General features: G+C 57.2%; 2 protein-coding genes across 2 annotated transcripts in view; one reads left to right on the top strand and one right to left on the bottom strand.

Annotated features, from left to right (window-relative positions):
- The window catches only part of NSG1 (neuronal vesicle trafficking associated 1), a 17,078-nt gene extending 15,190 nt beyond the window's left edge, over nt 1-1,888 (top strand). The window contains exon 4 of the mRNA XM_036420678.2: nt 572-1,888. Within this exon, the coding sequence (XP_036276571.1) occupies nt 572-772 (201 nt within the window). The 3' untranslated portion in view covers nt 773-1,888. The remainder of the gene's footprint in view (nt 1-571) is intronic.
- Nucleotides 1,096-27,626, bottom strand: part of STX18 (syntaxin 18) — a 73,027-nt gene continuing 46,496 nt past the window's right edge. The window contains exons 2-11 of the mRNA XM_036420667.2: nt 17,107-17,174; nt 13,299-13,414; nt 12,298-12,375; nt 12,072-12,138; nt 6,969-7,081; nt 5,308-5,396; nt 4,510-4,568; nt 3,742-3,811; nt 3,332-3,412; nt 1,096-2,811 (exon numbers count right to left, since the gene is read on the bottom strand). Coding sequence (XP_036276560.1) covers nt 2,716-2,811; nt 3,332-3,412; nt 3,742-3,811; nt 4,510-4,568; nt 5,308-5,396; nt 6,969-7,081; nt 12,072-12,138; nt 12,298-12,375; nt 13,299-13,414; nt 17,107-17,174 — 837 coding nt within the window. The 3' untranslated portion in view covers nt 1,096-2,715. The remainder of the gene's footprint in view (nt 2,812-3,331; nt 3,413-3,741; nt 3,812-4,509; nt 4,569-5,307; nt 5,397-6,968; nt 7,082-12,071; nt 12,139-12,297; nt 12,376-13,298; nt 13,415-17,106; nt 17,175-27,626) is intronic.

The following is a 27,626-nucleotide window of genomic DNA, read 5'->3' on the forward strand; positions in this document are numbered from 1 at the left end:
TTCCGGTCCCTCGGAAGTAGCTGCTCAGGAGGAGCCCAGTCTCCCACAAAGTGTCCGGAGAGCCACGTTTCACAGAAACCTGCCCCGGCTGAGGCCTGTGGGGCCAGCCTCTTCCTTGTAGGAGAGTGTGTGTCCTCTGAGGGCCTCGGTGACTTCTGTGCTGTGGACGGCAGCTTTCCTCTGCCCAGCAGCCCCTGCAGTGTGGCCACCCCGCGGACCCTCCCCCGGGCTCCCTGTGCTCTCCCTCTGGTCCCTCTCCTCCTCGCTCTCGCCACACCTCCCCATCCCCCTTCCCGCCTCAGAGGTCTCCTTTGCTTGTAAGCTCCCCCCCAGCTGTTTGAATGCTATTCCTGGTGGGTGTGACAAGTTTTGTTGTTTTCCAGATTTAAAATACGCATAAGATCTTTCGTGAAGTGGGAGGGCCGGTCTCCCAGTGAGCCCCCCCCGGGGGCCCACGCACCTCTGGGTCCCGCCTGTTGGGTCCGCCGTCACGTGGCGACTCAGGGCAGGAGCCCATGGGGGCGCGCCGGGCCCCCCCGCGTGCACGCGGCTCACGCCTCTCGTCTTGCAGAACACGCAGTGCATCCCCAACGGCCTGGCGGCCTACTACGCGGAGCAGGACCCGCACTCCCCGGACAAGTTCTACGCCGTGGTGAACCACTACAACCTGGCCAAGCAGAGCGCCGCCCGCCCCGTGTCGCCCTGGATGTCCGTGCTGTCCGAGGAGAAGCTGTCGGAGCAGGAGACCGAGGCCGCGGAGAAGGCAGCCTAGCGGGCGGGCCGATCTCACGGGGCCGCCCGCAGGCAGCGGAGCGACTCAGAGGGACATGTCATTAATTGTAACTACCGATAATTTAGAGGTTACTCATTATGGTGCAACCGCTTCCGTCCGCTAACGCTGCTTTGCAAACACGACTTGCTGCAGCCCGCCCCGGCGTCCCCGGCAGGGCCTGCCCGGGGTGCTGGCTGCTCCCCGCGGGAGGGGCCTTCACGTGGCGACTGCGCTGCCACCTACGGGATGCGGCCAAAACACACGTGTACACTGGATGTGCGAGGGGTTCGGGTTTCAGACAAATAACAGTTGCGGAATTCTTCTTTTTAATTCTCACCTGGGGCTATGCTTTTTAAATTGATTTTTAGAGTGAGAGAGAGAGAGAGAGAGAGAGGAGCATCGATGTGAGGCAGAAACATCGATCAGTGTCCTTAGTGCTCGCCCTGAGCAAGAATCCAACCTGCAGCCTCTGGTGCACGGATGCCGCTCCCACCAGCTGAGGCCCCTGCCTGGGGCTGGCATTGCTTCCTTAGACACCTGTGTTCCTGGACCCCGTGCCCCGGCCACATCTAGAGGGTGCCCTGCTTTGCTCAGAGCAAGCCGTGCTCCCGCCCCGTGGGGCGGCACCAGTGGGAGCCCAGCAGAGAAGGACGGTGCCACCAGGTCACTGAGTGCCTGTCGCTGTCAGTGTGGGGGGGGGAGGGATGGGGAAGGGGTGCCGGGGCCACGGCTGCAGAGCGCCATGACCCTGTGGTTGTCCTGCTCGTGATGTGTCGGTTGAACAGGAGCGCAGCCCCCGGGGCTGTCATGGAAACTCGTGCACCGAAGGCCCCGCTAACGAGTTGGCTCAGACACGAAGCCGGGTGGGAAAGGGAAAGTTCGCAGCTGGAGGCCTCGGCGCTTCATTCTGAGGAACAGACCTAACTCCTTCCAGTCAGCAGGCAGAAAAGGGGGGCGGGCGGGGGGGCACCTCGCAAGTCCAGTTACATTTCAGCTCACCACCTTTGTAAGAATATCGTTTCAGCCCGAATCTTGACATTAAAGTCTATGTTTGTAACATTGTCAGTTAGATAAGTAAGTGTGTAAGACGATTAAATAGAAGACATTCAGACACTCCCTCTGTGTTACGTGAACGTGTTGTTTCTGGTGGACGTGTCCCAGGTGCGTGTTAGTGGCTCAGAAATAAACGACGTGAGACCTGCTGCGAGCACATGGCTTCCTGGAGCGCGCCGATGCAGACAATGCTTCCTCCCCACGCGAGACCGGACACCGGGGGGAAGGGCCCGCCGCAGGGCAGTGGGTGCGTGTGGTCTTGCGGCCGCAGAGCTGTGGGGTGCACACGCTCGCGCACACAGTGATGACCACGGGGCAGAGGGCTCGCACACCTGCTGTCTGTAGCAAGCTCACGGGGCCGAGGCAGCCCGGCTGCAGGTTCGAGCACAGACTTTATTGGCTGTAGTTCGTTTACACAGAGAACGCGAGGGTCCCCGAGGCCGCCCAGCAGACTGCACAGCACGCCTCTCTCAGGCCCAGGCCGGCCGTCCGCACGGAGGCGGCCCCGGGCCCCAGGATGCCGTGCGGGGCTCCAGCCCATGCTTGCATTGCACACCGGCCCGCCACGTCGCTGAGAGCGCTGATGCAGGGAGAGCAGCAGGCCGCTCTTCGGGGCCATCCCTTCTCTGCACAAAGGCCAGGCCGCAGGCCGTGCCTCCTGAGCCCCGAGATGTGGGGGGAGCCCCTCCCCAGCTGCCCCGGTAGACAGGATACCACCCCCATCCCTCCACCTGCCTCGTGGTCATTATTTTCTCGTTCAGCTCTAAGACTCCAGGTTGGTTTGTGTCCCTGGGGTGGCGTGTGTCTCGGCGCCGCCCGCTGGGGCCAGACCTGGCCAGGACGGACACAGGCCCACGGGGAGGCCGGCCTGCGTGCCAGCGGAGCCGGGACTAGCTGTCGTACCAGTCGAGGAAGAGCAGGGAGAAGGAGCACATCACCAGGAAGAAGAGCACCCACACGCGGAAGCCCGCGTTGTTCTTGATGGCCTGGAGACAGAGACGGCGTTTCCTGGGTCCTGGGCCAGGGCCGGGCTCACGGCCGCATCCCTCCTCCCCGCCCCACGCCTGTGCTGTCCACCCTGTGCTCACCCTGAACAGAGGCCGGCCCTTCCCTCCCTGGTCCCATCACCCGGAGGTCCTGCAAGACCCTCCCGGGACCCGCCCCCGGAGACGGCCCCCTGGCCGGGGCTGAGACCGGAGGCCGGACTCAGGGCACCACCTCCTGGTGCTGTCCCAGCAGTGGGTGGCGGGCCTCGGAGCAGTCCACGCCAGCTCACACCCAGCCTCACTCAGTGACAGGTCCCTCCGGTCGGCTGCGGGGCCTCCATACACAGCGCCCGGGCTCTGCCCTCAGAGGGGGTCCGACACGTTTCTCCAGGAGCACCCACCTCTGGTCCAGGGAGCGGGTCAGACCCTGTGGGAGCACCACGCTCCTCTGGGGAGCAGGTAGACGGCCCTCCCAGGGGTCCGAACATGTGTCTGTCAGCCTGGGGCCCGGAGCACCCACCTCTCGGATGTCCTCGTTGCCCTCCTTGATGTTCTCCGTGGCCCCCACGACCAGCTGGTGGATGCTGTCAATCTCCGCTTCCTGGAAGGAGAGGGCGGATGAGCGATCTCCTCCCTCCCCCGCTCCCCAGCATGTCAGCGCAGACAGCAGTGGCTGCTCACGAAGGACCGGTTTACACACACGAACCTGCGCACCTCACAGCACCCCCACCGAACAGACAGGGAGCGTAAGGCTCAGAGAGCTTGAGTAAGCTGCCCAAAGTCACACAGCCGCCAGAGCAGGACAGGAGGGCCCAGGGCTCGCACCCTGCCCACTCTCGCCCGCCTCCGCTCCCGCCCATGACCAGGGAACAGGGAAGCGGGGCTCACGGAGCGGGACTGGCCTCTCCTCCTGAAACCATGTGTCCTCACCTGCTGCAGAACCTTCTCTGTGAAGACCTCCTGGAGTCTGGAAATTTCAACCACTTTCCCTTCGATCTGCCTTCATGAGAAAGAGATCGCAGGTGAACTGTTCGTACGTGGCCAGAGAAATCTCTTTCAAGGGAAGATGTGTGTGTGTGGGGGGGCACTCTGTCACTGGTGAGGGAGGAGGGGTCCCCACGCCAGGGGAAGGGGTGGGCAATTCCCCTAATGTCTCCAGCCCAGTGGGTGCTGATCCCGTGTGCCCTGCCTCTGGGCCAGAGGTGGGGCCAGGAGCACGTGGCTGCACCCCATTACCAACAGCAAAGCCTGTCAGGCCTGCACCTCGACTGTGCCCAGCACACATGGAGGGGCTCAGAGAAAAGGTGAGGATGCTGAGAACCCCTTCCTCTGGTCGGGGAGGGGGTATTTATCTTGGCCACTCCCCGTGGGAAGAGGACCCCCTCTGGCTGGCTGGCTGAGGGCACCCTACTGGGGGTGGTGCCTTCCCATGTCAGGCAGCAGGGGCTGGGACAGGGTACTGGAGGTGACGCTGTCTCACCACAAACAGTGCCAGGGGCAGAGGGGGGAGGCTGTGGGCAGCAAGCGGGGCGCCAGCCCAGGGGAAGCAGCGATGTTCCCCTCCTCCCGGAACAGCGAAGGGCGGAGGGGCTGGGGGAAGCCAGGCGGAGCTGGCGGAGTGTCTGGGAGGAGCACCGGGAGGCCCACGGGAAGTGGAGAAAGGCCGGGTCTGGAGTGGTGGCAGACCTGCACACATACCTCACTTCGTCAAACAGGCTGTTCATCTCACCGATGAGGCGCTGGTTTTCCTGTTCGAACTGCAAGGCAACAGACAAGATAGCCAGGAAGTCATTCTCAGGTCTCAAAGGCGACGCAGCCAGAGGCGCGTGCCAGCAGGGCGTGCACGGGAGCCTGGTGCCTGATGCCACCTGGGGAACAGCAGCCCCAGGCGCAGGGGTGGTCTGCTAGGGGCCAGCGCCTGTCCGGACAGCGGCCCGCACCCTAGGCGGAGGCAGACTGAGGCTGAAAACCACAGCTCTGCCTCCCAGCCAGGCGCAGGGGGCCACTCAGTGGGCCCAGCGGGCGCAGGGGGAGAGGCAGCGCTGCCGACAGCACCCCCGGACCCCAGGCCTCAGGCTGGCTCCCAGCACCTCCTCTGGGAACTGGCCCAGAGCTGGCAGACTGTCACTCAGCCTCGTTCAGTCATTGCTATGCTTTCTTCTCGTTACGATAGCACCAACGATTCACACCATTAAGAGGCACTAGAGCACCAACTACAAAGACCATTTAATCTCTCCCAGACATTTTACTGCTGCTGGAAAGGTATCTAACATCAGTGAAGCTATTCAAGGGCAACTTCTCCTTTAAGTGTGCGACTGCACATTTAAGATATACGAAAAGCATCCTAAGAATTGGGAAATCCAGTGGACCAGTTGTATCTAACATAATTATAACTTTTAAAACGTGGTGTCAGGGCAAGGGCGTGTAGGACGCCCTCCTGAATAAGAGGCCCGCTAGCGGGAGGAGACCGAGCGCGCAGGAAGGGAGCAGCATTACCATCTGGATCTCCTCCGGGGACAGCTCCTCCTCGCCTCTGCCGTCCCCCCAGCTCCCCAGCTCGGGCTGCGCTTCCGCTGGACTCTTTTCTGTTAAACAGAATGAAAAATAAACAGAAGACAAATGTCCCTTTCCGAACAGGCGGCCTAGGACGCAGACATGGAAACGGGGAGGGAGCAGTCTCCCTACGCCTCTTCCATTACCGGCCGCCACCCGTCAGCCGGCAGCTGCTCCTGGTCGGTGTCTAGACCCGTGTGTGTGTGTGTGTGTGTGTGTGTGTGTGTGTGTGTGTGTGTAGGGGATGGAGGAGACCTATACACAGTGTCACTGCCGCACCTATTTCAATGACGCTGTGAGCCAAAGAGCCTTCTTCCGGCCCAGCCTGCCCATGCTATTTTACTTCAAAACACCCCCCGCCCTCTGCAAACGTCTGCGCATGTTCATCATACAAGAACCCTCTGCCCGCACAGAGCACAGGACAAACCACCCTCCCGCTCCTCTCCAGCAGGAACCCGTCACGCTCTAACGCAGCCCCATAAACTGTATCTGGGCACACTCACAATCAGGCACCAGTCCCTGCCTCCCCGCCCCCCAGACGAGGGGACCCTTCTGGGTGGTGGCGTGTTTCACTAGGAGTGCAGTGTCACACACACACTGCGCCGCGTACTGAACACGCACCCGTGGCCCCTGAGCGGTCCGCACCGACTGCCGCTCCCTCTGAGTCGCTGCGCAGGTTCCACTGCCTGCGACTCTGTGCAAGGTCCAAAGCAACGGCTTCGGGGCTGTTTCCGCCAGGCTGTCATCGTATCGGTGAAAGACACACTTACATATAATTGTATGTGATATACAAGTAAAACCTCTACATAATCTACATATGAATGACACTGAGAGAAGACAGGCCGACAGCAGCTTTGGAGACGAATGTGTTTTCTGAGATATGTCTCTAGGTAAGAACACCTGTGATTTCCCTCATCCCATCTGTCCCCAGAGCTACGGTCCCGTTGACCTCATTACTGTATCCATGTCAAGCTTTACTTCTGTACTTTTAAGGATAAGAACACAGAATCAGGAACACAGAAGCCAGCGAGAACCAGCGACAGCCAGCTCTGAGCTGCACTGGCCAGCGTGTTCAGGAGCCGCCGCTCAGAGCACCAGCCAGGGCTCTGCCAGGTCTCCAGCGCGGCCAGCGCCAGCCGACAGGCCAGACTCCCGGTCCTCCCTCTCCGACCTGACTCCTGCCCTCCACCCCGTGTGCCCGCTGGTCACAGCGCTTCCTTCATTCTGAGTTCTAGTCAACCGTTCCCTCTGCCCTAGCAAACAGGGCGGGGCCTCAAAATCGGGGCTCCCCCACACCTTGCGCTGCTCCACCCCGAGGCTGGGGGTCAGCTCCATGCAGCGCCCACACCCCCTCCTGTGACTGACACGCCAGCCCTGGAGAAGAGATCCCGACGTCCCCTCCTCATGGAGCCCAGTCCCCCCCCCCCCCCTGCCCCATCCCCCGGGCCCCGCCAGCGCCCGGGGCTGGGAGCCGGAGAGCCGCTGTGACAGGGCAGGGCGGGGGGATGTCAGCAGCACGCCTGACGGGCTGCGCGTGGCTCTGCCGCTTCGTGTTTTAGCCACAGGTCACCGGGAGACGCAGCATGACTGGATCAGATTGCTACCTGCATGCTCCTCAGCGACAGGCTTCTCTCCAGAGACGGGTGAAGGGTCCAGGGAAGCGTCCTCAGAACCGGGCTCTCTGGTCTTTGCAGTCGCCTCTGGCTCCAGCCTGGATCTGAAAGGAATGGAGCCACAGCATTCACTCACACACAGAACCCCACCCGGACAGCAGGAGGCAGGCACCGGGCCCTCCGGAGAGCAGAGCTCCTGCTCTGCCCAAGGCCCTCAACGCCCTCCAGGCACTTATTCCAAGGCCCTGCTCACGCTCTGCAGGGCAGGGGGGGGGGGGGGGTCAGCGTGTGCTGGAGCAAAACGCAGGAACCTGGCCCGTACTGACACCACGCACAACACGTGAGCAGCAAGTGCAGCAATGCGGTGTCGCTGAACACACCACACGGGCACGGCTGTTACATGGCACATACAAGCAACGGTATACAGTAACGTGAATGTCCACTGGGTGGACCAACCTGTCTCAGGCACCGCCCGGTCCTGCCCCGGCCCCCCACGCTGTGCTGTGTCCACCTGCTCAGCTCAGTCCCACCCACTCAGAGGCTTCTCCCACTTTCCCACCCACAAGGCCTGGGTCCACCCGGGCACCCGCCCCGCTCCGGGCCCGTCTCCCTCCAGCACGTGTGCTCTGAGAGCAGGTGGGCTCTGAGTCCTGCTGCCGAGCATAGATCCCGGCGAGGGGCAGGCACTCGGCGTTAATAATACGTGTTGGGCGAGTGGACGCTTCATAGCTGCCAGTAAAAGGCCAGGAACCGAAACAGTGCTGGTTGTGAGCCTCGTGGTAGCTCTGTGGACCCATAGCGCTATGGAAATCAGAGGCAGAATGCGACACAGATCTGGGAACAAGCCCCCAGCAGCAGGCAGACTGTGCGCAAAGCAGGGAACACGCTGAGGACAGCAGCAGCGCCAGCTGATGCTGACTGAGGCTACTGTGTACTGAGCACTGCCTACGCCCTCCCGGGGGTAAGGTAACACACCCACCCCAGGAGGCAGGCACCATGCTAAGGAGCTTTCTGCAGGGGAAACAGGTCTGAGGACGTTAGGAAGCAACGAGCAACAGGGAGCAAGTGGCTCAGCTGGGGGGTGACCTCGGGAACCTGGCCCCAGAGGAGGCCGCAGCAGGCCCTGCCCCTCCCCCGCCCTCCCCCGGGAGGGAGCCGTGACAACATCCCATCCTAAGATGGGATGGGCCGGTGAGGTGCAATGGCTGTCTCTGGGAAATGCAATCTGCTTTCTAAGTGTCACAAACACGCAGGGATACAGTTACAGGATTCACCACAGCGCTGCTTACAGTAACAAGAGAAATGACAGATGTTCCTGGAAATGCGCCTGCTTTACAGTTAGAAGATACAATAAAAGAGAAACTCCATCTGCAGTGCCAAATCCAACGACAGAAAACTAGCAATGAAAGATTTAAAAAACCCCAAAAACCCTGCAGCAGAAACTAACTACTTAACAAAAAACTCAAAGCCCATATGTGAGAAACTAAACGATGTTCTTAAGGGATGCAAAATACCCTGTGACAGATGAGAGCAGACGTTCTCGGGTGGAAAAAAGAAACCACAAAGAGGCGAGCTCTCCTGAGCTGCAGGCGCTGTGACCCCTGCACAGGGAAGGCCGAGATGAGCCCACTGGAGCATGCGGGGTCAGGAGCCACGGCACCGACACGGACCTCGGCTCATGCTGTGCGTGTCGGGAACAGAACTGGCCTTCCCGCCCTCTGCTCTGCGCCTGGAAGACCTGGCTGCCAATCACACGTCACCCAGCGCTGTTGCAAAGACTAAAGAAAACAGTGGCTTAAAAATGCCCCATGCCGAACGTAAGTGCTTTACAAATCTCACCACTGAACCGCCTGACCCACGTGAGGTGGCATACTGCTTTGAGAGCCTGCTGCAGGTCAAGGGCCATCGGAAGCGAGAGGCCCACCTGACGCCCCCCACCTGTGAGCACCTTGGTGCTTCCTAACACAAGCCCTCCCTTCGGTACCCAACCCGAAGACTCCATCAACACCGGGCTGGCACAGCCCTGTCCTCTGTCCCATGACCCGGAGACACAGCGAGTGCCAGCTACTCAGTAGACAGCCTCGCTGTGAGAGTGCCGGCCACTCCGTGTGGCTGGCTCAGGCTCCGCGTCGCTGGCATTAACCCGGTGCTATTCTGTTCACACTCTCCCCCTCGCCTCCCGCCAGGCTGTGCGGGATTCACGTGACCGCCTGACGAAGGGGTGCCGCCGGGCTTCCCCCCCGGAAGGCCACTTCCCCTTTGTAATGAGGGGGACTCTGTCATTACCACACTTTCCATGTGTCCGTTCACTCCTTCCTTCGGGTGGGCGCCTGGGGGCCTATGTGACGCGGTGGGTTATAATCCATTGGCTGCCACCATGGATGGCGCTCTAACTGTCCCCAGTGTGGCCAGGAGAAGCCCCTTCAGAAGGCTGGTTCCTTCCCGCACCCCCCGGCGACTCTGAGCTCCCGTGCTCTCTGGTTCATCTTACACTCAGCCTGCCCCGAGTCAGGCCCCTCTCCCAGGCCCATGGAGCAGGCAGGATGGAGCGCTGCCCAGCTACTGCCACTGGGGTCACTGTCCCGGCCCCCCAGCTGCAGCCTACATACCTGTGCACACACACACATGCATGGCCACATTTATTTCCACATCTCCCTGTGCAGACTGCAAGCAGAGCCCACACGCCTTCCATTCTAACCCGCACCCGGTTCCTGCTGGCTTGGTGCCTTCCGGGTCTCTGGGAGTGAGAAGCCTCACGGTCATGGTCTCACACAGCTCTCACCTGGTCAACCCTCTGAGCTAACCGGCCGCACCTCCACCGCCACCTCCTCACGCAGGTGCACAGGCCTCCTCCTGGTCCTCACCCTGCGCCCACCTGACCTGCTCTGGGAGCCCCCTCTTGGGACACCCTCCCCCTGTCCCACGCCCCCTGCCAGGCGGCACTGTTCCCAGGGCGACATGTAACTGACTTGCACACAAAGGCCCCTGCCTGGCAGGCTGTGCCAGAGGGCCAGTGTATGCCGTGACTTATTTAAGTTAATTTCTCTGACGGAGGCGGAGCCACCGGCAGTTCCCACCTGCCTGTCTGGCTCTAAGGCCCCTAGCTGAGGAGCCTTGTGATTCTGGTTTCCATTTTAAAGGAACAGGACATAGGAAAGAAGATATGAAATGGGTTTTTCAATTTTGAAACAAGAAAATACTTTTTTTGTTTGGGAGAAGTGGGAGAAGTTCCTTGAAAACTTAAATAAAGCCCTATACAAATGTTGGAGAAAAGTAATTCATATACCGGCACGCCACTGCTACTATGCCGCCGGTGAAGGCTCTGGGTAGGAAGGCGTGGTGACGTGCAATGAGATGGCATGATCCCTTCAAAGTGGCTTTCGCCCTGAGTGCCCTCCCAGCCACAGGCCCGAGCACGCCCAGGAGCAGGGAGCCTGGGGCTACCCTAACCGGGTGGGTCTGGCGTGGGAGAGGCTGTCAGGGAGGTGCCCGGCCAGACCAGACCCGTGAGCTGCTGTCACTGCTCTGCTCCGAGACCGTGCCGAGATGAAGTGTAAGCGCTGGAAACATGACGGCAAGCTGACACTGACAGCGAATCGTGGCTCATCTCCAGCTCAGGGTCCTCCTGGGCGGGTTCCTGGGTGTGAGCTGTGAGCGCACCCTGTGCCATGGACACACCTCAGTCCACGGCGACCTAACAGAACAAGCAACGGAAGCGCCCTTCGGCCGGAGCTGCCCTCCCAGGCGGGCACTGCTGAGGGCCAGCAGCACTGCCGAGCGAGGGCGGGGCGGGGCGGGCGGGAAGGAGGTGGACCGTCCGGAGGGCCACAGGCACTCCGCAGGGCCTTGTGCTCAGAGTAACTGGCACAGGACACCTGGCAGCAGGCCAGGCTGCACTTCACGGCCAAATGAGAACAATCCCCACCTGACCGACTCATTTAGAAAACCGCACTGAGGAGGCAGCAGCAAAGCTCTTCTTGCTCTACTTGGGTGCTTGTTAAGGCTCTGTGGCAGGCCGCCTGGCACAAGGCAGCAGAGCCTGGCATCTCTCCCTCTGGGGGTGAGAGCCGGTGACCACGCCCTCTCCATGGTAAATGGCTCATCAGCAGGGGCCGCCCCTTCCTCCCAGACCGGCCTGGAGCACTGCCCCTCCGCGCCTTCCCTCGTCACTTCCCAGACACGGGCCTCCCAGCACCCGCCCCCGCCCACTGCAGTCTGCCCGGCCGCCTGAGGCTCAGACTCAGCCCGCTGCGGCGCTGAGCAGGTCCCGGGTTCTCTGAGCCTCCACCTCCACAGGCTGCTAATGTTCACTAACAGAGTGGCCTGAGGGTTAAATTAGGTAAATTAGTATACTGCCTGGCACATGATGCCTAACGATATAGAACAGTGCACATTAACATGTGGTAACGGCTCATACGAGTGTTCCACCTGCATCAACTCACTAGTGCTCCTAACGTCCCAACAGGTGGGACGCTGAATGCTCCCCGGTGCATGGAAGGCAGGCAGGCACTGGGAGGCTAAGTGACCTGCCCGAGCCACACGGCGTGTACGCGGCAGAGCCAGGAGGGGCACGGGCTGTCTGGCGGCCGAGCCTGCGCTCTGAGGCACTAGGGCCCAGGCGTCTTCAAACTACGGCCCGCAGAGGAGTCTGATCCGGCCCGCCAGGTTTTTTGGGCAGTGAGCGCAGCCGAGGTGTTACAGTAGGAATTAGTAGTTCATATAGTCCGGCCCTCCAGCTCTCTGAGGGACCGTGATCTGGCCCCCACTTTAAAAAGTTTGAGGACCCCTGCACTAGGCCATGCTTTTTGGTAGCTCCACCCACCGAACTTGGTGGCAAAACAGCTGAAACGGGGTCAGCCTCAGGGTTACTGAGACAACAAAATGGGCAGAGGCACAAACTGGCCCCCGGGCCTCCGCTCCGCCTGGCTGCCCCTTGGGTGAGGTCCCTGACGTCCTGAGAATCAGGACCACAGCCGCCTCCCGGGCTGCTGTGAGCGAGGGAGGCCCCGCGAGCGCCCGCCTGCGCCTGTGGGCGCCCCGCACGGCCCACGGCAGAGCCCGGGCGCCCCGCTCTCACCACCCGACAGTACTCACAGCCTCTTCTTGTCCACCACTCGCTTCACGCGGATGGCTCTCTGCTCCGAGTACAGCTTGCAGACTCCTGTTGCGGGGGAAGCACGCGAACACAGACCGATTAACAGGGCTCCTCGGGCACAGGGCTCACAGACACAGCGAGACGCTGTGGTGCCCCCCCCCCCCCCCAGAGCTGAGAGCGCGTCTCACCCACGCGGCACGCCCGTGATGCTCAGGGCGGACGTACTTTTCAGGTAGTCCTGCGTGAAGTCCAGCACGGCGCTCCTGTGCTCCCGCACCTGCTGGGAGTGAGTCTCCTTGTGGGCTGCAACAGAAAGCACCGCTCAGGCCTCCGCCGCCCCTCCGACCGTTCTCCACTGAGAGCATCTGAAACCCGCTACAGAGCAGGAGCGGCGTGGGCCGCTGCCTTTTTAAAAGAGTGAGCGCGGCAGGCTTCAGGGGAGGAGAGAGGAGGCTGCAGAAAAAGCAGCCACACAGCTGACGGTCTGGCAGCACGCAAGACCGGTGTTTGGTGCGCCCATCCGAGAGCGGGCCACACGCTCCCGGGGCCTGGGAAGGCGCCCTCTCCCCCAGCCACTCACCGGGTCCCGTAGACGCAGAGTCAACCCTCCCTGGGCTCCTGGCCACAAGAAGCCTTCCTCCTGCAAACTCGCGTCTCCGAAGCCTGAGCCACGGACCCTGGCAGGTCAGCCCCAGGTACTGAGAGCTGAGCACCTGCTCGTACTTGACACCCATCCCTGCTAGCCGCTGACACTGCCATCTGAAGGCAGCCGTGGCCACGCTTACTTACACACGAGAAGACCCAGGCCAAGCCAACAGGCCCGGCCACAGTTTTATTAGGCTCGTGTGCATGTTCTAGGTTATGTCAGCATAGACTCTTTTGGGCACGGAGCATGACTTACGTGATTACTAAGGGCTGCCATACAAGCACAGGTGCGCGCACGCGCACACACACACACACACACACACACACACACTCACACTCATCTCCTCTGGCCCTGGCTGCTTAGTCAGCATTCAGTTGCTTGGAGACGTCCTGTTATGGCCTCTTTTATTACTTTTGGCCTTTTTGTTACTTTTGCCCGCTTAGGTTAAAACACTGATCAGGAAAAGAAAGATTTGGAAGCTTAAAACCTGACTCTACACAGGTGCACAGAACTGGAACCGGTGGTACCGTGAGGAGCCCAGGATGGCCATGGCTGCCTGTCGGAGCCCCAGGCACCTCACCTTGGTTCCTCAGCTGCTGGATGGCCTCTGAGCAGGTCCTCATGAACGTCTGCGCATCCTGGTCTATCTGGTCTCGCTCTGCGTCTGTCATCCTCCCATATTCAGACAGGATATGGCTAGAAAGAGAGAGCGTGAGAGAGAGAGAGTGGGCGTGGGGGCAAAATGAAAGGGCAGCAGCAAAGGGCACATCACACAGCCCAGTGGGCGTGAGGGAGATAGCGCTCCTGCCGAGTGACAGCCACACTGAGACCTGGAGGAGCGGAGGGGCCAGCTGGCTCAGAGGTGAGAGAACGGTCACGAGGATAACCCGCACTTGGAAGGCGTCAGACGGAAAAGCGCCTGCACAGCCCACGCTGGAGCCGCCGTGCGGAGGGGGAGGTGGGCCTGGGAGCCATCTGGGCGGAGCATGCAGCCCTCATTAAAAACGAGGCTTTGGCCCTGGCCGGTGTGACTCAGCGGTTAGAGCATCGGCCCACACACTAAGGGTCACAGGTTCAATTCCAAGCAAAGGCATGTGCGGGGTTCCGGCTTGCCCCCTGCTCCCAGCTGGGCTAGCGGGTCAGGGAGAAGGACAAAGAAAGCTGCCCGCTTCCTGTGAAACGCGCCCGGGGTCAGAGCGACTCCAAATGACTAACTCCGAGAACATTAGATTAGCACCCGCCTTTGCTATATTGTGACTTAATGGGACCTCAGCTCAGCGAAATGGAAAAGTCCTAAAGGTTAATCCGATAAAACTGAGGACTCAGTTAAAAGGTTATGTTTCTTTAGGGCACATTTTAAGTTAACCTTTCAAACGGGAAATTAGCGGTATGGTTATCCTATTAGTAACACAAAAACCAAGAGAGCCCCCCCCCCCCGGCCCCGCCCCCGTGGTATGGTCTTGTTGCCAGGATATCACAGAAATGGTCCGTCTATCAGAAGTGGAGGACTTATTTTTAAATAAGATCATTTAGGAGACCCAGCCAGAGGCGACCTAGGTTGCATGCTGCTCTGCTCTAGTAAAATGTCGTTATTAAAAAAAATTAAATGGGTCAATAAAGTCTGAGCTCTACATTATGGAAAAAATTACAGCTTCCTAATTATGTCCAACTAACAGGGCCTAATATTTCTAAAACATGTTCTTTCAATTCCACTGTCCTGCTTCATCCAAGCGCTGCTGGGGCGGCCTGGCCGCCCGGCGCAGGCAGGAGGGAGGGGAAAAGGAGGCCTCGTAGTCTCGCCCTGGGGGGGAGCGTCGATGGGGAGGAGGGAGCGGGCCCTTCTCTGTCTGGAGAGAACCTAGGGCACCGAGGGCACCCCTTCCTCCCTGTCCTCCTGCTCTAGGGCCATCAGTCCCTGGGACTCCCAGCCGCAGCCTCCCGCCCTCCTGGCCTGACCACTGGCAGAGGGCCTGGCAGGAGCGTGGCCCCACGTCCAGCCATGCTCCCCTCGGTGGGGCCTGCCGCTCGGACCGAGGAGGCGGGCTCTGCTCCTCTCTCTGCTCTAAAGGGACCTGCCTGCTCTCTGCGCCCCAGGAGCCATGGCTTCAGCGGCACCCCGGCCACAGAAGTGTTGGACTCAGGACCTGTGTCAAGGCCAGCTGCCCGCTGACCCAGCACTGCCTGCAACCCGGATTTCACCAGCGACAAAGCCGGTGATGCACCCACGGGCCTCCTGCTGGCTGCCCCGCCTCCCCCGTTCCCCCTTCCCGCCCTCCACCTCTGTCTGGCAGGAGACGGAGGCGCTTTCTTTTCTCAATGATCACCCCCAACTGCATCACAGTGCAAATGGGGTTCCAATTCAACTTCTATTCACCAAGGGGCTTACGTGTGCCAAGAGCACTCATGTTCAATCCTTGTGAGACACCGTCTAGGTTTTACAAAGAAGCGAACAGCTGGAGAAGTGAGCTGCGCGCGCACACACACACACACACACACACACACACACGGTTAACACTCGGCGAGGTGACGCCGGCTCCTAGGTGTGCCTGGCCCAGCAGCCCTCGCTCTTTCAAAAGGACTGGAACAGGGTTAGGAATGGAACTCAGAGGGCATGAGCCGGGAGCAACCGGTTGCAACCAGGAAACAGGATGATGGATTGGTGAAGACTAAGAAAGCCTCAGAGCTACGGCTCTGCCTGACCCTCGAGCGCAGAGCCAGGAGGTCCCAGCAGCCGCTGCCACTGAGGCTGCCACCGAAGGCTCAGGCCGGACCCGCTCTCCGGAGGGCACTGGAGGAAAGGACTGGGGGGAGCCTGGCCTGGCGGTCTGGGAGCACTGGCACGGTGTGAGAGGTGCCTCGGTGGCACTGCTACAATCTCAAGTTCAAAACCCCTGCAGTTCCAGAGCAGCAGCCTGACACAGCCATCCGGCACTGAGCCGCTGCCTTTTCCTTCTGCACCGAATTTCAGCTGCTTGTCTTATGTGAATCTTCTCTGGCTGTGAGTGAGCATCAGCCTGAGTATCTTGGGCAGGGCTCCGCAGATGTTCTCCGAAAGGTCTGACATAAATGCGTCATACGAGGACCGCGTGTCTCCGCAGCCATCCCAGAAACGCACGAACGAGCGGGCATGGGGCGCTCTGACACATGTGACTAACGGACACTGAAACCAGAACTTCACAGGATGTTCATATGTGGTGAGGTTTATTGTTCCTCCCGAGCCATGAAAACCGTGAAAACTATTCTCAGCTCCCGGCTGTTCACACACAGGCAGTGGGCGGCGGGGCGCAGGCGCAGAGGCTGAGCTGCTGAGAGGAAGACAGACGCTGGGTCTACAGGCTGACGGAGAGGTGGCGTGAACTAACCATCGTTTCAGCCTCACAGCCGGAGGCCTTTTCACGGCCACGGAAAGTTTACGATGGATTCCTGGAAGTGCTGGAGAATGAAGGTTAAATTTCCCCAAATGACTGTAGCTCCCACTTTATGGACCATGAGATTAGTACTTGGTATTCAAACACACCTTTAGAAATAGTTTACACTGCCATCTAGTGTTGACTATTTGAACTAAGAACTTAAAAATACCACCTTCTTGGTACTAGGCATTAGGGTAATAACGTTAGTATATTTTTAATTATTCAAATGAAATGCACTTAAATGTATAAAGTTGTCTGCTTCAGTGGACAAAGTGGCAAGGGTTATTAAAGTTCATTCGAGGTGTAACAGTTTTCTCTGGTGAAGAGTTCATACAGAACACTCCGCCTGTACACAGTGACAGCAGGGCTGCCTTCCCCTTCGCCGGTCCTGCGGGAAAAGGGTTCTGGGGCCAATCCCCTGTCTCACTGTTATGAATCGTAATGTAAATATCTGTTTTCCCATGGTTTTAGGCGACCCACAGGTTGAGAACTGCTGCTGTAGAGCCTAAGACCATCGGAAAACACAGATATTTACATTACAATTCATAACAGCAGCAAAATGACAGTTATGAAGTAGCAACGAAGATAATGTTATGGTTGGGGGTCACCACAACATGAGGAGCTGTATTAAAGGGCCGCAGCCTTAGGAAGGTTGAAAACCACTGATCTAGAGGCTTCCGTCGAAATGCTTTATCTTTTAAAAATAACCTAACCACAGCCCCCCTGCCAGCGCCCATCTCACGGCATTTTCACCTTCATCCTGAGTGAGACGCTCTGCCCCCTCCTGCGTTCCCAGCAGCGAAGTGCACACAGAGACACCACCGGGCTGTCCGAACAGGACCTGTCGCTGTGGGGGTGGCAGGCGCTGAGGAGCCGGTGCTCGGTGGGAACCCTGCCAAACTGATCTTCCCCATTACGCCTCGGAGTCCGGTGTGGAACAGAGCAGCCAGCAAAGCCACGTGACACGTGTGCACTTACTTGTGAGCGTTGATATAGTCCTTTCTGTGTTCCAGGAGAAAGTCTCTCAGTTTGCCAATGTGTGAAATCTAAAAAAAAACAACACAAAATGTTTATGTAGCTAGATAGATGTTATAATCACATGTGATGTTAACAGAGGGTGGAATGCCGGTTGTAGAAAGATTTCGAAACCACAAACTGGACAACTTTGGTTTTAGGCTCCTGTATAATCGCTGACATTGCTGGCCTTGATCTCTCTGTGATGGCTCTTTCTTCCTGTGACTGTTGTGGTCTATGCCATTTTGAAGAAATGGTCTCTAGGGAACTTGGAGGTTGCACGGGTAATGCATGTCTGTGTACTCACAGCATGTGCCCAGTGAAGGCCAATTCCTCATTTTCTGTCCGTATCTAAAGTGGACCCTAAGGCAGAACCTTCCCTTTAGAAAAGGCCATTGCCAAGCAGTTACAAGGTTCGGGGCAACGGTTTATCGCTGAGCAGCCGGCCCCACCCGCCCTGGCCCTACCAGGATGAACAGAGGACACACAGCCCAGAGGATCCTTTTGTGATGGCCGGTTTCCAGCATCTTAAAAACTGACTCCAAAGCACCGACCATGTGTCAGAACTGTGCACGGAGCTACGAATAAAAAACACAAAGTAAAACGCCCGAGGAAGGTAACAAATGTGTGTTGCTCTAAACCACTGAGCTTGTGGTCATTTGTTATAGCAGCAGTGAGACTCTAATACACTTGTCTACGTCAGCCTGGGCCGCTGTGACAACACTATGGGCTGGGGCTTACACACAGACATTTATTCCTATGGCTCTAGGGCTGGAAGGTCACTGTCAAGGTGCAGGCGGGTTCGGTGTCTGGTGCCGGCCCCTCCTGGTTTGTGCACGCTGCCTTCTTGCTGCACCCTGACATGGTGAAGAGAGAGGTCCCCTCTCTCACCGTTCTTCTGAAAGGGCACCAATCCCATTTGTGGGGCTCCACCCCATGAACTAATCACCCCCAAAAACCTCATACTCAAATACCATCACGTTGGGGGTTAGGACTCCAACATGTGAATTTCGGGGACACCCACATTCTGTCCATGGCACACCTACTTAGGGCCTTAACATCCAAAACAGGATTTTTAGGAATCAAAAAGTTTTCCATAAAAAGCTTTAAAAGGTCCAAGGAAAGTCTTAAAAGGAATCTACTACACAGGCTAGAGCACCACCATCTTTAGCTAGGTCCAGTCTCCCGGGGGAATGGTGTGTGGGGGTGGTGTTTGCGCCAGGAACAAGGTGCCCCCAAGGCATCTCAAAAACATAACTGCAAGAGGCTTCACTTAAAGTATAACATATGTGATCCCCACTTCTTTGCTCTGTCATGGCAAATGTCTATAAAATGAATGCATTAAAATGGAGTTAAGCTGATTCAGGATTAAATGGAATTCTTGGTAACTTAAGAGCTGTTAAATAATTCAATATCATCAATTTAACTTGATATTTAATATGAGCACAATGTATAAGCTAATGCCAAGGATACAAAGGATACAAAGAAAAAGTCTCAAAGAAGTTTTGAGACTTCTATAGGTATAGTGCTAATTCTGAAAAGAGTTATATGTGTGTACCTACAGAGAATAACTCTTAGTTTTAAAGGGAAGTGCCATCATTTCAAGTTTGACAAGAAAATCACAGTATATGGAAGCACATTTGCCCCATTAAAATCTAAAACCAGTGCCAGTTTCCTGATCTTGATATCACTGGATGACAGGGAGAGGGCTCCTAGGAGGAAGGGAGGGGCCACTGGGCAAGTGCCTGCGGGGCCAGGTGGTGAGAAGACCCAAGAGCTAACCGGGGAGTGCCTGGGGGCTGAGCCACGAGTGGGGCATTTCACAGCCGGGCAGTGTGGGCACGCCATTCCCGAGCTCTGTGCCTCTGTGAGTGCTCCTCTCTGCCTGGAACAGCCTTCTTCCTTGATGCGACCCCATGCCACCCACACCCCAGCACATCCTCAGGCTCCGCTCAAATGCCACCTCCTCCAGGAGGCCTTCCTAGCACCTGCCAGCACTTTCCATGTGATACAAGTATTCATCTACGACCCCCACGAGACTTCCATTACTCACTGCTGTGTCTGCATAGTCCCTACATGTTGGGGGGGGGGGGAGAAGAGGGCGGGGGGACAGAAAAAGGCTTCAGGATCTGATTACTCCTGACTTAGGAGTTGAACCAAGAAGTAGCAAAGCTGTCACGAGGTGGCCTCCGGATAGCTGAGCAAACAGAGAAAGCAGCACACGTCGGCTCTGTGCAAACTCCCCTCCTCGCATGCCAGCGAGGGCGTGCGGTGAGCGTTGCAGGTGAAACCCTCACACGGGCGTGCTCAGAGAGGATCTGGTCCCGGCCGAGCATCCCCGGGGAGGGTTTTACAGCGGGAGCTGCGTCCCGACCACACGCCACACCGTGTTAAGTGTCTATTGGAGAGGACGGGCGGGGATGAAGACAGAACCCTTCATTTCCAACAAACACCGGGATTTAAGGCAGTAACGGAACTGTAGCTGAGAGAAAGGAAGGCAGTGCCAGCTACTGTCTCCTCCACACCAGCCACCTCCACTGGTTATTCATGTGGCAGTACCTTCCTCACGGCCCGGAGCGGAATCGGCGCGAGCGGAAGTGGGACTCTCCTTGACCCTGAGCTCCAGGGGCCCCAACACACGGACGGACACACTGCTGTGTCCTGCCATCTGACGCTGAAGTCACTTTATTGTCTGCTGTGTATTATTATTCAACTGGTTTGAAAACCTCCCACTTAACATTTAATGATGCTAAGTAATTACAGTGAGTTTTTCTTCAGGTGTAATAGTATTATATGTTATGATTGTTTCTAATATTTTTGTTTTTAAAATCCTTACCTTTTATGGATATGTGCTGGAAAATTTACAAATAAAATGGCATCCCTGGGGTTGCTTCAAAATAATACTGGGGGTGGGGTGGGGTGAGCGGATGAGACAGGATCAGCCCTTGTGCACCGCTGCTGAAGACGGGCACCGGGTGGTGGGGTCCTACCACTGCCCCCTGCAGTGCCTTTAAAAACGTCCTTAGGTATTAACCTCCCCCCTAAAGCACTTTCTTCTCTTAGCCTTCTTAGGCCAAAACAGCAGTCCCCCCCACACTGAGCCAATGGCTAGGCCCACTGCGCTGGCCGCTTCATTTCTAAGCTGGATCCTCTGCCTGCAGCTCCACGGAGCAGTCTCACCGCCACGTCACCAAGCGGCCCCGTCTTCTTGGCGAGTCCGCTATGGCCCACACAGCTTCCCAAGCTCTGTGCACAGCGGCCCCGCGAGGCAGCCCCACCATCACACCCTTTCACAGGTGAGAAGGTGCATCAGAGCGAGGGCGAGCCATCTGTTCGGGGACGCAGGGGTGAAGCCCGGAGGGAACCAGGCACCCAGTGTCGGGCACAGAGGGAAGCGCAGGTTCCTGGTCGGTCACAACTAGTTTTCAGCTCAGGGCTCACAGGGGACGGCCAGGGCCTGGGAACCACAGTGAGTGAGCAACATCGGCTGCTTTCTCCGCTCACATCTGATCCACAGTGCACTGCACTCGGGATGTCCCGGACTGGGGCCGGCAAGCAGAGCACCAGCCACGTGTGTGCTAGGCCTGAACTGCTCCACATTTGCTGTCAGTTATTCCCCATAACATCCGGATGAATCAACATCACCCCATTCCTTTGTAATAAGCATGGAAAGTGAGGCCCACGCAAGGGCACTGGGGTGGATGGCAGCCCACACCGCATAGGCGACCTTACTTATCCCATGCTGTGCCGCCAAGACAGTACACTCCTGGCTGGCTTCAGCTCGAGGTTTTCCTTCGGAGGGAGGAGCAGGGTTTCGGTGAGAACGTCTGTGTGCAGGGGCTCAGAACGTGTCTCACTGCCGTGGACAGAGGAAGACTGCGCCAGAGGCTCTGTGTCCCCACACGTGCTCATGCCCAAGTCCTGCTGTGGCCCAGCGCGACGGGCCTGCCCGAGAGGGCGTGCCCCCAGCGGGAGGCGGAGGTGGGAGAGACTGGCCCTCGTGACCAGTGCTCTGAGTGTCAATCAGCAAACACCGCCCACAGGGCAACTTCCAGGAGGAGCGCTGCTCCCCACCCTTGAGCTCCCCTCCCCGTGTCAGGACGGGGCAGGGCATGCTCGGGGCCAAAGGCGGTGTGTGGGGCTTGCGTGGAGCAGGGTAGACGGGGGGTGCTGATAGGAACACGGGGAGCTGCCGGGTTCTGTGGCTCCGTCTCCTTAGGCCGCCTTCGCTGTCCTCAGGCTCCGGGTGGGAGGACTTCAGCTGAGGAGGCCCCTGAGGGCGGAGGGTGGAGGGCGGAGGCAAAAACGCCCTGGCTCCTGACTTAGAGGAGGCGGGCGTGCCAGCCTGCAGAGGGCGATCTTCGGGTGCATGCTCCACCCACATCTGGCCACAAAGCGAACTTGGCTTTCTGTGTTCCAACTCCCAAGTTTCTCTTTCAGGTGGTTCCAAAGCTGGGCTGGAAGAAAGGGGTGTTTTATAGCTCTTCTAACTCTCAGGCTCTGCCAAGTGAATTCTGAGCAAGCTGCTCATGTCCTTGGGCTGCACTACAAAGGGAGCGCTGTAAACGGCTTCTTACGGACAGCGGCAGCACAGTTAAAGGCAGCTCTGACTGAGTGCATACTACGTGCGGCACCGAGCTAAATGCTCTGCTTCCCTGGCCTCTTGCTTCCTGCTTCCTGAAACCATCGAATGGGACAGAGTCCGCCATGACCCACATCACAGACGGGAAGGCACCGAGCCACACAATTCGTATAAATGGCTCAACACAAGCAGGAGACACGTCTACCCACGAAGATGCCCCGCCCCCCGAGCCTGGCAGTTCTCTGAGGGACGCTTTGCCAGGAGTGTGGCCAGCACCCTCTGAGGTCAGAGGTCCTCGCGCTGAGGAGCTCCGCCATGGAAAGGCCCGTTACAGCTGCGGGGCAGGGTCTGCTCGCCCAGCCTCTGCCGAGAGCTGCTGCTCACCCGCCGGTCCGTCTAACCTCCGTCCTCAAACTCCGGCCCTTCAGCGGACCCACCTCTTCCTCCGGAGTCCACCGGAAAGGCTGTGTTTTAGTGAGGCTAAGTCCCCACACGGTCCGCCCACCGTAAGAGCAGGGACCATGGAACAGGCGCGGTGCGGTCCGCACAGTGGATGTGCCTGAGGGAAAGCGCGCATGGCCTGTCCTCACGCATCAAGGCTTTTCAAGGGGAGACCAACCCAACCCAACAGCCCAGCCTGAGCAGCTGGCGGCCTTACCAGGCTACGGACAGGCACACTGCTGAGGGGGAACCACGGCTATCCCAGTCCGTGGACATAAAATACACACAATGCGCACCCACGGGCTTACACGCACAGAGGCTCTGAGGCTGCTCATCAAAGCCCCGCTGGTTTCTGGGTGGCAGGATTTGAGACTTTCTTTATTCTTAACACCTCTGCGTACTTCAAGAGTTTCCTAGGATTAGTGTGTTCAGTCTTCACAGTCAGACAGAAAATTTTTATCAACAAAAAGGTCGGTCTTCCAAGGACTCCCCTCAGTGTACATGGGCCCACTCTCCCCTGCGGACTTCCCCAGATGCAGATCTCCTCCTCCCGCTCCTAATCCCCTGACTCTACTGGCCAGGCTGCCCAGGCGACAGGCAGCCTCCGAAGGTGTCCTCTGCCTCCAGCAGGCCAGGGCCGGTTCTGAAAGGTGACCTGAGCTGCACACGGCGTAGCCTGAAGCGGTTCTTCATTAAGGACTTACCCCCTGGACTGACCTGCTCTTCCAGGCGCTTCCTGGCAGGAAGGAGTTAAGAGTAGGGAAGAAGGACTCCCAACAGGAAGCCAGCTAGACACCTGACATTAACCACGAGATGGCAGCACAAGCACCTCAGCTGCAGCAATAACGGGCACTCAAAAACATCACCATTTTCCCCAGGGCTTTTCAAGTTCTCAGTTCTTTGTTCTTATCTAGACTCAGGGGGCTGTGGAAGGTTAACCGTTGTGCCAGGCCGGAGCCAGAATGACACTGTGCAAAACACACGTGCACCTGGGGAGCCGGGAGGGCTGGCACCGCGGGGGCGGGGAGCACGGCTTTGTGTCACCCACAGAGCAGTCCTGCTAGCTGCTCCTTCCTGGGTGCTTTGTAAGTTACCAAGAGGAAGATAAACCGGAAAAAATCAGCCCTGGTACAAACGCAGGGAGAGCTCAAGGCAGTCACAGGGCCCCTCTCGGGTCCAGCGGGTCTGGCTGCCAGGCCCACCCCCAGCAGAGGCTCTGCCCGCTGGCACTCACTGGCTGCCTTCCCAACAAAGACCTGATTGATTAGCGAACACTAAGCACCGATTTGCATAATTTGCCTCTGCAAGAAGCTGCCATTGTTCAGGATGAAAGAGACTCCAGTAGGTCCCCCTGGCATATTGTAAAAGTTCCCTGGAACACAGCATCATTATTTCTTCATTCCACCGGTGGACACAGCTTGCTGTTGAGTTGAGTAAGCAGCCAGAGGCACAGCCAGCACACCACTGCTGTGGAATGTTTGCCAACTACTGATAAGCCGAAATGGTTTTCACAAGGATCATGCAGCCCGTCTAATTGGACGCCCGCTAAATAAATCCCGAGTCACCCCTTCAGCCCCCTCAGTGAACAATGATGCATCAGCACCAATTCCAGCACGAGGCCAGAACCAGTGCGCCTCTTGGGGCGTGGTGACCTGCTGAAGTTGCAGTGGGGTGTCAGTCCTGTCCCTGTTTGAGCAGTTCCCAGCGCCGTCACCTGCAAACCAGCCTGGCACCGCCCCGGCTCACAGCAGCCAGCCTGCGGGGTCACAGAGGTGAACGGCTCCTGCCTCGCTCGCCTTCACTCCAGCCCTGATTCCGACGGTGGCCTCTCCTCCCTCCCTCCGTTCCCCCTGCACAGTGCCACCCATCGATGGCGTGGGACTGCAGGGTGACAGTCCTAGTGGGAGTCCTGGCCACTTCCTCCTGGTCCCGTGCCAGTTCCACCGCTGTCCTTCCTGCGCGGCGCAGGTTAGATAAGAGGGTCTCTGCTCGGAAATCCCAGGGGACTGGCTCTGCTCCGGCGACTTCCCAGCTCCTGTGAGCACGCCCCTCACTGCTTTCTGCCCTGCTCTGGTGATTCCCCAGATGCCAGCAGGAGTGACACCCACGTGCCTGGGTCCTCACTGAGTGAGGTTTTCTGACTAACGACAACTCAGGTGTAGAACCTTAGTCTCTGGTCATAAAAAGTTAGAAACTCTTATAACTGTGAACCAGACGATAACAAACAAGTGACGGCAGGCAGCTCCCTTGTACACATGGATGCCATGGGGTACATATGAACCGAAGCGAGAGCAGCACGCACACAGCACTGACCGCACGTCTAGCAGAGCGAGAGGCCTTTGTGTGACGGCTCCACGCCGCGTCCTTATGACCCACCCGGGGAGGCGGCCCCGGCTCAGTCTCCTTCCGGGTGGGGCTCGGTCCCTGGCGCGAGGCCTCGCTAGTGAGGGAGAGCTGGACCGGAACAGGGCAGGGCCTACTCCAGAGCCTCAGGCCTCCCTTCCCTGCTCTCATGGTTCTTCAGGACGGGACACGCGGAGGAAGAGGGAAAAACATTCCATTTAGTCCCTCAAATTAAAATCCCAACCACAGCCTCAAAATGACTTATGTCTCATCTAAAACAGAGTGTGCGGTGCAGATCCACGTTGCATTTCCCCTGCGTGGCCTTCCAGAAAGAACCACGGACATCTGAAGTTCAGGTGGCCTTCTGGGGGGCAGAGGCCTTTGACACTCTGACAAAAGCTGCGGATCTGAGCTCCTTCCTCAAGCAAGTGGATTTCCCACGGATACAACCCCCCCACCCCCCCCCCGGGCTTCCAGGCTCTGGCTGTCTGGGGCCCCGGGTAGGAACCCCGGATCACAAATGGGATTCAATAAGCAAGGACACAAACGCAGAGGGAACCCGTCTCTGCAAACGCCACGCGTGGGGGGAAGTGCTGCCAGCCCAGCGTGGGAGAGGGCTGCCGGTCATGCTGCCGCGCAGTCTGTCTGCACAGACACTGGCCAGTCCCACCACGGGCTGGGGGTGGGGGGCAGGTGTGGGGGAAAGCCCGGTGCACGGTGACAACCACACCTGCCTTACAGCAGGCAGAGCCACCCTCACCCTCGTCAATATGTCATGCCTACTATGTGCCAGGCACTGCTGTAAGCCCATTGGATAGATGATCTCTTTTATTCCCGTAACAAACGAGAAAGCAGCTCAGGCAACTGCGGCACAGAGCCCCTACGTAGCCTGCGCCAGGTCATACATTAGCAAGTTGAAAAGCCAAGGTCCGTTCTCCAAAGCAGACTCCAGGGCCTGTGCTCTTGGGTTCTTCACTCTGTGCCTCCAAGCCCAGCTCAGAAGTCAGCCCTGAGCCGGGAACCAAACCAAGAGGAGTTACCATGCAGCCTCCTCCCACTTCCCACACACCAAACGCGTTACACAAGCCACCATTTCATTCACCAGCCTCTCCAGGAGCATTTGTGAAATGTCATCTAAGTTCTTCCAGTCCCAGGCAGCAAATACTAAGCAAGTAAACATACTCACACTCCACCATCCTAGGAATGCGTTCACTCTCATTTGTGGTGAAAAGCTAAAAGATTTTTAAAAATTGTATGCCCAGAAAAGAACTATATGGTGTTCATTTTGAATTGTCAAAACCCGGCAAGCTTCCTAGCTCAACAAATGTGCGTGAATGAGTGGTACGTTTTATCAAGAATCTATCATCCTCTCTGAAAAAAAAAAGGTTAATATGCAAATTAACTGTCACTCCATCACAAGATGGTGGCTCCCATGGCCACTAGATGTGGCCTCTCAGCCTGCCGGTGTCCCCCAGTCCCTGGGGTGGGGTGGGGAGCCACTGAGAGCAGGCAGCATGAGCGGCGTGGCAGAATGCTTGCCTCATTGCCGCAGTGACAAGGTGGGCTCTGGCCAGGCCAGGGTGCGGATGGGTGTCTGGGCCGTGGGCGTGGAGCGGCCAAGCCCCTCAGAGAGCTACTGGCGCACAGATTTATATGCAGGGCTACTAGTTATAAAATAAACATTAAGGAACAGCTATACCTAAAACCAGTGACTTTGATGTACTAAAGGTTTTTTAAAGTATAGAATTTTCTCACACCTTTTTTTGCAAATGTTTCAGTGTACACGAAAGACACACTCTCTACAACAAGCTATGATCCACAGTTAATAATTAGCATCAACCTCTCCTCTCATAAGATGAACAGCTTAGCAGAGTATAAAGTCTGTGGTAACAAACAAGTTCTGCCCAAATGTAGTCTCTTATTATTACGATTATAAATATATATATATTCAAATATTTATATATATATATATATATTCAAAAACAAGAAATCCCCAAAGACTAAAGGCTGCCTTGACATTTTATTTATTTTTTAATTGGTATATATTTTTTCAATATATTATTATTGATTTCAGAGAAGAAGGGAGGGGGAGAGAGATATATAAACATCAATGATGAGAGAGAATCACTAATCGGCTGCCTCTTGCACCACCCCCTGGGGATCGAATCCTGGATCGAAACCCAGGCATGTGCCCTTGACTAGAATTGAACACCTTTGGTCCACAAGCCATTACTCTATCCACTGAGCCAAACCAGCTAGGGCAGCATTTTTAAAAAATGATCTTTTTATGTGAATTATAAGATCATCTATAAGTAGAGGCCAGGACCAGCACTTACACCTACAGAAGTGAGAAACCACAAACAAAACTGCCATAGCACAACTGCTCATTACCCCCTTCTCCTAGGACCCTGGCCCTGGGCAGTAACTGAGCTTGGAACAGCAGGAAACCTCACTACGGCAAACCGAGGACAAGAGTTGGTCAACAGACTAGTTCCCTCTACGTATTTACTCGCCGCAGCACATGCAGTTCCTGTCCACTAGGTGGGGCCCTCCACCGCACTGTTGCTGGGGGAACCCTATAGTACATCAACATGACAACAGCCTGGCTTTAAGATGATTTGTCTCCTGAGGATATACATTTGGTTTAAGTTTCCACTGCAAAGTTAAAGTTCTTAAGATAGGTCACGCAGATCAATTGCTCCTGTAATCTGAAACTCAAAAGAGCAAGTAATATCTAAACAAGGGGGGGAAGCCCCGGGCTCATAAGGGTCTCTAAAAGCCAGGAGACAGTCAGCCTGGCTACCTCTAATCTCACCATCAGAACTGTTACCTTGTCCAGTTTCTGCTTCACATCAGCGGAGAGAGGAGTGAAAGGGACTGCGGGTGGTACAAAGGGAGGGCGTGCATTCGAAGTCCGTGCTTCTTGAGAGAAGCCAATAATTTACACTCCCCAGAAAACGCTGCGTGATAACATTTGAACCCTCGGAGTTTAAGTGCTCTGCTCTACTAAAACACAGTTTTTCTCCGTTAGTGCAAACAAAAGCCACGGAACCAACGTGTGCTTTATCATGAGGCTCTGGGAAAGCGGGCCGGGTAACAAGATACAGAGCCTTGCCCC

This window comes from Pipistrellus kuhlii, unplaced genomic scaffold, assembly GCF_014108245.1.
Source record: "Pipistrellus kuhlii isolate mPipKuh1 unplaced genomic scaffold, mPipKuh1.p scaffold_m20_p_1, whole genome shotgun sequence".
NCBI classification, from domain to species: domain Eukaryota; kingdom Metazoa; phylum Chordata; class Mammalia; order Chiroptera; family Vespertilionidae; genus Pipistrellus; species Pipistrellus kuhlii.